The following is a 10,531-nucleotide window of genomic DNA, read 5'->3' on the forward strand; positions in this document are numbered from 1 at the left end:
TGAAGGACATTTTTACTGAATTCCTGGTTGCTATTTTATCATTTCTCTGTTCTGATTCTGTTAGTTCGAGTTAAATATAGCAATAAAAACTGACAAACTGACCAATAGAGTAACTGCTAGATTTCCATTGTTTCAACCTACCATACCTCTCTCAACCTTGTATATCCAACCAAATCCAAAAAGTTTAAAAATTTAAAAAAGGAAACCACCTAGGCTTCTAGCCTTATCCTAGCATCCTGTGCTGCGGTGCTCCGGTTCTAGTGACCATCCAACTCAAAAACAAGCACTCCTGCACGCAGCTAGCCAAGCAATGACTACATGGCATAACCCATGCTTTATACCCAAGTCTTAGATGGTAGCTGGGTTGTTGTATATAGCAGGTTACTGCTTTAAAACAATCATTTATATTCGCACAAAAAGTGAAAGATTAGATTTCTAAGCCCACTTTTTATACTAATGCAACGATTGTATTAGCCTTTCACTTATTAAGTCTAGAAAAATTAGTAAAACTATGGATTTTCATCAATCAGACATAATTACTATTTTTTTTTATATCTTAACAAACCCAACTCCATCCACTGTTCTTCCAGTCACAAGTAACATAAGCAGACGTAAGCACAAATGAGCATGAAATCAATAAAAATCAATACCAGGTATGATAAATATATGTGTTTTATTTAGATATATTTCTGTTAAACATGTTCCTTTTTTAAGACAATTTATATAGAGCCTTTAAAATGAATATAATTCTGAGTTCTACCCATAGTACTGAAGAAGCTACTTAATAACATTCACTATCAAGGCCATTTTTACTTAACCACTTTTCATTTGATATTTACCACTCTTGCAAAAATATAAGCAAATCAACATCTGTGTAGATTGCTGAGTGTATTCAAGGGCCACGCATGACGAACTCAAGATGAACACAACAGTTCAAAGACTTTTGGAATAAAATTGTTGAAACCAGGGCGCTGATAATGAAAGAATATATTTGCCCCCCCCGCCTCCTATGCTGAGAGCAATCTTGAGCAAAAAGGGTCTAGATTGATATTAACCCATAATGTATTACAGGTCTCAGTGATGTTAATCATAGTGGTCGAAGTTCAAACGACATCAACAGTTGGCCGTTAGGAAATCAAAACCCTATTTTGATTTTTTTCAAAATTAATTATGTAGTCAGAGTTCCCTTACGGTTTTCGCAATGGAGTACAAGAACATCTTATTGAATGTCCAACTGAATGACGTAAAGCTCCTTGGAGCTCGTAGTACATGCTTTCAAACTAATATTACTGGATCATACACCACTTTTAACAAGATTTAGCAAAGAATAGCTATTTGAAGAACACACCTGTGGACTATAGATGCCACATGATCAGCAGAATTTTAATCTGCTGGGTTGTTGTAAAGATACCTAATTAAAAGAGCTTCCAATGAGATTAATCGATTAACAGCACAGTTCATCTCCATAGAAAGAATTTGCTTTTTAAAGAAGTCATTGAGTGCTACAAGTTGAATTAGTATTCAATTAATGTCAACATTCATTTTGAGCAACCTATGAAATATTTTTAAAGAGATACTTAGTAAATTATATCAATAAGCATTTTAATATAAATCAAGATGCAGTTCATTTTTTCCACTTAGAAATACATTACCAAGATGATAGTGATTTGAAAAAGAATAACATTTCAGCTCAGCTCTAACTAATGCCAAATAAAGGTGGTAGTATGTCTTCATTCCTTAAATATTGATTTGGAGAGTCAGGGAATTTCAAGTATATAAAAACCCGAGTGACGAAAAGTAGAGATGAGAGTCCAAAACATAGGATGCACAAAATAGCCTACTACAATGTTCAGTGCACAAGAGCTAGTAATTATTACCCAATGTGTAGAACTTAACCTAACACATTTTGGAGCAGATTAATCTTTTAGCATTTCGAAAGGAAGGTCAATGGCAAAGTAAGATTGATTTGATCATTAAATTTGTTGTTCTCTAACACACAAACCGTTAAATTTTTGTTCCCCGGTTGTTGTTTTTTTTTTTTTTTTTGGTAACGCTATTTATTTTTTGGCTGTGTTGAATCATCGTTGCTGCGCGCGGGCTTTCTCTAGTTGCGGCGAGCGGGGGCCGCTCTTCATCGCGGTGCGCGGGCCTCTCACTATCGCTGCCTCTTTTGTTGTGGAGCACAGGCTCCAGACGCGCAGGCTTAGTAGTTGTGGCTCACGGGCCTAGTTGCTCCGCAGCATGTGGGATGTTCCCAGACCAGGGCTCGAACCCGTGTCCCCTGCATTGGCAGGCAGATTCTCAACCACTGCACCACCAGGGAAGCCCTGTTCCTCGGTTTTCATTAGCAAAAAGGAATAGCTACCAAACCAGCCAAGTGAAGTTTTGAAACAATTAATGAAATAATTCTTAGAAAAGCATCTTTATCCTCCATACAAATGATAAGCAGGATTGTGGATGTGTTAATGTGTGTAGGGATGGGAAAGGAAAAGTAGGAAAGTTAACCTATTTACATATGATTCTCAACATAAATTACTTCACAAATAATTGCACAATGTTCTGCTTTTCTATGCAAACAAAATGTGCCTTTGAATCAATAGGTTTTATAAATACAGTATACAAGATAACTGATTTATAAAATTTTTAAATATGTTTACACACATTAATATTCAGAACTCAAAGAGAAATTTCAGTAGGATAAAAATGCTTTGGAAATTAAGTTGTGTAGAAGGTAAGTAAATTGTGCTAAATCTTCTATCCACCATGAAAACATTTCCTTTCATTCTAACATAACAATATTTTGGAAATTGTGTCTCCCATCTTTTCACATGAGAAGCTTTAAACACTTAGAAGATGCTATTCACTTTTAGAGCAGGGAACCTGAAGTAATTATAAAAATATATTCTATCCAAATATGCTTTTTTATTGAAGTATAGTCAAATATATGTTTCTTTAATTAAGTCGTATCTTACCAGGATTCCAAATTTCAGCATTGAATTGTGTGTTAACACTGATGAGTAGAAGTTTTTTTTATTTTTGGCAAAGCTTCTGAAGCTATAGTTTTCTAGAAATTTAAGTTTTAAGAATATTAGAAATTAAAATATTTAATTAACTTTGAGCAAACCATAATTAGTTGGCAATAAAAGTTTATGTTGGCAAAACATTTCAGGTATAATATAATTGAAAGTGTTATTCTGAAGGCCGTATTTTTATCATGAACATTCAAAAGCAAAAGAATGAAATCACTATTTAATTCTATAAAACTAGGCAAGGCACCTTCTTGTTTTTTATGACACTTCCAGAAATGTCATTTCCTACATTCATTTCTACACACAGTCCATACTTTTGAATTCATACTTCTGAAGATATGAAATATTAGAAAACTATATTTTTCCTCACTACATAAAGAGAGAGGAAATTGTTTTTGCTTCATACCTGTTTGGGATAAGCAATTTTGCATACATATTTATACTTAAGCACAGACACATTAACACATACTCCTGCAGTTGAAGATTTTATCTTTCACCAACCTCTCTTAGGCTAGTGATGGAGATTATTCTTGACACTTTCCATTTAAATAGCTTAGATGTGTTTTGTCTACTTTAATGACTGTAACTAAAACAAATACATCTGGCATTGCAACCATCTATACGCAAACACACATACACCACACATGTGGGAGACAGGGAGGTTGTGTGTGGGGGGGTTGTATATGCATATTTATACACACGTATCTGTCCATGCACATTACATACATTTCAAAAATATTTATATGCATATATATATATAATTGAAATAAAGTTGCAGAAAACATGCTTTACCACGTGCACTCTAGTAGTTGATATTTTATTATATGCTATTCTTTTATATTTTAAAAATGCATTTCCCAGCCCATATAATTGAGCTCAAGGTCCACTAATGGGTTGCTGCTAACAGCTGGAAAAACACTGGCTTAAGTAACGGCAGCATAAATCACATATTGGCAAAATTAAAGATGCTTTTCTACTGCGACCACAACAGCACTGTACCCACCTGATACCAACACGGTATCAGGAATGTATTACTTAAACGACATATACGTCAATGTTGGGACAGCGTAGCCAGAATGGTTTCATCATCATTGATAGACAGAAGAGTGACTTGAGTTTCATGAGCCAGGATTAATTGCATTGCTGTTACACACTTACACATAACTGCTTCTTATTTGATGGAAGGCTGCTAAAGTTTTGGGTAGGATGTAAATTTAAAAACACAATACTATTTTGGCAAATTGATAAATACTGTCTAGATTTTATGTGGAACAGAAACATGTTCATGACTTCCCAAGAAAATAATGACAAAAATATGTAATGAGTAGAGATTTGCTCTCAGGGATACCTCAAATTATTAGGAAAGTATAATGTTCTCCAGGAAATATTATTCAGTGAAAAAGCAAGGTCTGGAACAGTGTATAAGGGATGCTATCTTCTGTGTAAAAAAATACATACATATAGACTTACATCTTTTCTTTGCAAAAAGAAACACTGACGATATAAACCAAAAGCTACGAAAACAGCATGCTGGAGATATGAATCCAAAAGACCTCTGAATATACTTTTTCTCATAATTTTAACTCTGATGATCACATAAATGTTTTCCACTTTCAAAATAATGAGTTGAAAAGAAAAAACATGTAGTATTTGCAGGATAAAGCAAATATCTCAATATATACTTACATTTAAGCAAAGATGGTTAGAAACCAAGATTTTAATGGAAGTTGAAGTCAAAGGACTAAATTTAAAACCCTAGTAATGTTCAACTGGATTTGGAAATAGCACTATGAACTTTTTTCCCTAAAAATATGTACAGGTATTTCTTGCTTAAGATCAATAACCTATTCCCCCAAATGTAATAATGCTCTTCTCCAAAAAAGAGAATTAGGGCTCCCTGAAGGGATGGCTGATCCAGGCACGGGGGAGAAATCGGGCAACATGAGTGTATGGCATCGGTTCATCCCAGAAAGCAGAGAAGCTGGAAAAATAAAGGGGTCATGCCATACAGGCACCAACACTAAGGGGTCCCAGTTAGGCAACAGTGAGACAATTGGCACATCAAAGGAGCATTTGAAGCCCATATGTTCAGATTTTTAGTTAATTAAATAAGGAAGACAGAAGGAGGAAGGGAAGGAAAAACTAGAATAACAACAAAGAACATGGTCTTTGATTCCTTTCCGTGGAGCGAGGAGTGGGAAATCTGTATTAATGGACGCTTTACAGCTATGGGCATCTGTGCTTCAGAAATAAGGCCGTAAAGGTGCATGTATAAGGATGTTTCCTGTAGAACTGTTTGAAAAAGCCATAAATTGGAAGAAACTCCAATGACTACCAATAGGAGATTAATAAAATAAATAATAGTACATCCATTTATGGACTACGATGCAGCCAGTAAAAACGATGGAGCAAACTTCATGAAGTGACATATAAAGAGGTCCATAGTATATTGTTTAATGGAAAAAGGAAATTTCAGAATAGTAAAAAAGGCTTTATCCCATTTTTTCATGAAGTAAAACAGTATGTGATTATACAAATAAATGTATTTGCCTTAAAAAGATAGAAATCTGGAATGAATGATACAAGACCATTCCACTAACGGTGGTCACCTCTGGGATTAGAATTTGACAGCACCTGTGGGTGGGAGCAGTTTGAGAGGGAATGTTTGCATTTCATTGTATATATTCTTACGTCATCTTAGTGCTTTTTTTACAAGCATTGTTGATTTTGTAACACATAGGTAAGAAAAGAGATGATCCCTTCCATGTAACAATTACTCTCTTGCTTAACCCATCTCTCCCACAGATGCCAGGCTGCAAACAAGACCTGCCCCACAGATTACATATGGAATAATCACATCTGCAGATGCCTGGCTCAGCAAGATTTCATTTTTTCCTCTAATGTTGGAGACGGTAAGCCGAATGCTGTATTAAAGACTACATGTCTCTGTTTTGATTAACAAATATTGTAATATTAAAATCACATGTACAATATTCATCTTCATGCTTTGAAATCACTCACTACAAAATAGGACACTTTCTGCTTTGTACTGGTATTATTTTGAAATTCTTTGTAAAGGAACCTACCTGTGTGTGGGCACAACCCTTTAATGAACAACATGGAAATGAAAACACTTTTAAAGGCTTTTTATTGTTTCCCACCACACCCAGCACCAAGTAAGGGATAGTAAAGATGTCCTGACTGTGTTTATCTAGACTCTGCAGACGGATTCCATGACATCTGTGGGCCCAACAAGGAGCTGGATGAAGAGACCTGTCAGTGCGTCTGCAGAGGGGGGCTTTGGCCTTCCAGCTGTGGACCCCACAAGGAACTGGACAGAAACTCATGCCAGTGTGTCTGTAAAAACAAACTCTTCCCCAACTCGTGTGCGGCCAACAGAGAATTTGACGAAAACACATGCCAGTGCGTATGTAAAAGAACCTGCCCAAGAAATCAACCCCTAAACCCTGGAAAATGTGCCTGTGAATGTACAGAAACTCCACAGAAATGCTTCTTGAAAGGAAAGAAGTTTCAGCATCAAACATGCAGGTAAGAAATCTTCATAAACAAGTATTCATTTCTCTTACTAGAAATAGTTTTCTCAACGCAAAGCAGTTTTCTCAACCAACATATTGGTTCTTTGTTAGAATGGAACTAGTTAAGTTCTGGAAGATGAATTCTGATATTTGTAACCAATGCTAAATTTTTGTGAGACTTTGCCCCCCAAAAATAAGGTGGGAGTCCTGGGAACCAAAACCAGATCCAAGCTCAGAATGCACTAAATCCTTGTTCCAGAGACTAAGGTAGTAGCTCTCCACATGAGTTAGAGAACAGATGCAAAGGACAGTCACTTGTGGAGCATTTTCAAAATAGATCCAGGTAGCGCACACCTGCCCCCAACAAAATGATGATGCCACCAGATGTAATTTTGTACAGCTGTTCTAAGTGCAGAAAATGTGCAAGCTTTACAAAGGATAGGATGATACTGTTTACTGTGGAATTGTATCTAGAAATGAAAATAGTTAAGCTAAGTATAATATTTAATGGAATCAGAGAAATAAATTAATACGTTGTTCAAGGTTACTCAAGACATTCCTTAAACCTGATTCTGCTCCCTTCTTCACCAGAAAAAAATAAGTCTCTTGGACTCAAACACTTTCAGTGTTAAGCCCTGAACCTCTTCCTCTTTGATCTGAGAAGCCAGACCTGTGCTTTTGACATTTGCTCCCACTCTCCTTCAGCGTCTCGCTCCACCAATCACGCCCTCTCCCTTCCATACCTTCAATGCCCTCAACTCTAGTGTTCGTCCCCCTCAATTTTTTCTATTTTATTGGCATCTCACTGTGATTTTGAGCATTCTATAGCAACCAAGCTCTGTCCTTGTCTTCTGAGTTGCACCAAGACCAGGCATTTGGCATTTGTCTGTTCACCTCTTTCATCTCTCATTTATTCAACCAACTGGAACCTGGTTTATGCCCTAATATTCCACGATCAAGTTCAGTAGACCCTGCATTGTCAAATCCGATGGACAATTTGGTCTTTCTGTAAAACTGTCCTGTCCGTAGTTTCTCTTTAGGCTCTCCTCTGTTTTGAGTGAGACAACGTTGTTCTTTCCTGGTTGTCCTTTAGGTTTTCTGACCACTTGCTGTCCATCACTGGAGTTCTCACTGGGTTCTCTTTTTCCACCCACTCTTTACAGATGGTGATAACACCCTTTCAACAGATGATTATTCACACAACTTAAAACTTTATTTACATTTATTTATTTACAATTATTTATAATTGTAAATAACTACAATTTATTTACATTTATTTACAATTTAGTATCTGCATGAATACTTCCATTTATCTACAGTTTAGTATCTGCATGAATGTTCATCATTACCTTTATCTTCAGTAAATAAAGAATCCTTCTTTTTGATTCTCAAGAGTTTGTATTCCCACTTCAGTTTATCTTTCTGATGATTTGTCCACACTAACATGTTAGCTAGTGCATGAGGAGACTTCCATGAATCTAGGTATCTCATTAATGACTTTTATTTTCTTCCATTATCATTTCAGAAGACCTGATAGGAATCCTTGTTTTTCCTCTTTAGAATATTCTGGGCAATGATATTCCAATTTTACTTGCATATCCTACTCTAATCACCAAAAGGATATTTCAAAAATGCAGAATATAGATACTAAATCTTATTAAAGATCATGAAACCATTTTTTCATATTGAATCTGAGTGAACCCAGTATACATTGAAAAACCTGAAATTTTTGTTTACATAAAACTAACCAGCTGGGCTTTCCTGGTGGCGCAGTGGTAGAGAGTCCGCCTGCCGATGCAGGGGACACGGGTTCGTGCCCCGGTCCGGGAAGATCCCACATGCCGCGGAGCGGCTGGGCCCGTGAGCCTTGGCTGCTGAGCCTGCACGTCCGGAGCCTGTGCTCCGCAACGGGAGAGGCCACAACAGTGAGAGGCCTGCGTACTGCAAAAAAAAAAAAAAAAAAAAAAACTAACCAGCCATATTTGTCTACAGAATTCTTATATTAACTTAGTAGAAAAGATTTCTGTCATTGTGTTTCTCCTCATTGCATACACTGTTCCTTAATGGCTTTCTATTTACTAACTCTCTCCCCATGTTCATTTTTCTAAGTGTATAATTCCAGGTTTTATGCATATACTGAAGCGAAAAAAAAGTTTACTATTTTGAACATATACATACTCCTCATTTTCTCTTCATATTTATTCCAGAATTGTGGCAGGCAGAGTGTACATTCTGTGGTTCGCTGCCTTAGTCAGCAACTTACATTGATCATTGAGAATTGTATCTCTTTAGTAAAGGAATACCAGTGGCCTTATAATAATGTCATTGTATTTAGAACTGAAAATAAATAAATAACATTCTAACTAGATATGCTTTCTTTTCTGGAGTAAAAGAAATGCTGTTTCAAAATCACATCTGTAGTATTTCTGTGGTGCATGTTTGATCTCCAGGTCACCTTGCCTTTTTCTTGCATTATATCCATCCCCACTGCCACATGTTATGTATAATCATCCTCCAGAAAAATCCTTCAAAGATAGCTCCCATTCACTGGAGCAACAGGGCTGCTGATGTGATTGGCTGCTGGGTCGTTTGTCCTTTTGCCACTACTAGAAACTGGACATCTGGGGTAGGAGGAAAGGGACCCTCACAGTGAATACTGTCCCTCCCAGTGCCTTCCCCCAGACCGCACTGTTTTCACATGGAGCCCAGGTGGAGGAGGGAGGCTGAGCCACTCTCGTGCAGCCAGCCAGCTGCCAGTCTAGTCAAGTCAAGAGTGAGGATGGGGCCCTCACTGTGGACCACGGTCCTGCCAGAATGGCTGGGTTTAATCGCTCCAAAGTCTGGGTTCCAAACGAGTCCCAGAGTCTTGTGAATTCTGCCATGCTTACGTGATCACGCTAAATCAACAGACCTTAAATATTCACTTCCAAAATTTCTGTTTTATGTTACTTTCATCTACGAAGCACAGAGCACCTCAAAAGAACTAATGCTCACAACACCTCATTCTTCCATTCGTTATTTCTGCAAGCAAGACTCTTCCTTTTTTTTTTTAGGTTTTTCCATTCCTCTTAAATTTGGTAATTCCAGGCACAGACTTTAGCAATGTATAAACTGGAGAACAATTTTATGATAAAATGAGTAACTCTGTTCTAGTTTGGAACTTAGAAAAACACAAAAGTGCATTTGTAGCTTAACAAATTCATCTCCTTGGTCTTTAACAAAAGTCTGTCCTTCTTTGTTCCCCTAGTTGTTACAGACGACCGTGTACAAATCGAGTGAAGCATTGTGAGCAGGGACTTTCATTTAGTGAAGAAGTGTGTCGCTGTGTCCCTTCATATTGGAAAAGACCACATATGAACTAAGATTGTATCTTTTCTAGTTCGTCATTTTTCTATCATGGGAAAACGGTGTTGCCATGTTAGAACTATGAGCACAGAGACTTTGTGGGACTGAACCATGTGGATAATGTTACAGAAATGGACTGGAGCGCATCTGCAAAAGACCTCTTTAAAAGACTGGTTTCCTGCCAATGACCAAACAGCTGAGGTTTTTCTCTTGTGATTTTAAAAAAGAATAATGACTATATAATTTATTTCCACTAAAAATATTGTTTCTGCATCCATTTTTATAGCAATAACAATTGGTAAAGCTCACTGTGATCAATATTTTTATATCATGCAAAATATGTTTAAAATAAAATGAAAATTGTATTATAAGCTGGTAATTTGAGTCCATTACCATCTTACGCCATCAGCAAAACTTGATATTATGAAAACTGTCATCTCCCCCTGCCCTTTCCCCTTTTCTCTAATTGGATGTCAGATTTTGATTGCTGTATGATCCTGTAAAAGAAAGTTTCAGAGGGACAGCGGTTGCTATTAATTTTATTTAAATTCATCTCTTAATATATTTAATGAGTAGAAATGTTTTAGCACATGACGCTTTTGAATTTATAGCCAAATGAAT

At 36.7% G+C, this 10,531-nt stretch overlaps 1 protein-coding gene across 1 annotated transcript in view; it reads left to right on the forward strand.

Annotated features, from left to right (window-relative positions):
* VEGFC (vascular endothelial growth factor C) overlaps positions 1-10,218 on the forward strand; it is a 79,414-nt gene extending 69,196 nt beyond the window's left edge. The window contains exons 5-7 of the mRNA XM_082863698.1: positions 5,835-5,941; positions 6,245-6,578; positions 9,813-10,218. Coding sequence (XP_082719824.1) covers positions 5,835-5,941; positions 6,245-6,578; positions 9,813-9,927 — 556 coding nt within the window. The 3' untranslated portion in view covers positions 9,928-10,218. The remainder of the gene's footprint in view (positions 1-5,834; positions 5,942-6,244; positions 6,579-9,812) is intronic.
* Positions 10,219-10,531: the final 313 nt, after the last annotated feature.

The sequence above is a fragment of the Leucopleurus acutus genome, assembly GCF_964270905.1.
Source record: "Leucopleurus acutus genome assembly, chromosome: 21".
Taxonomy (NCBI): domain Eukaryota; kingdom Metazoa; phylum Chordata; class Mammalia; order Artiodactyla; family Delphinidae; genus Leucopleurus; species Leucopleurus acutus.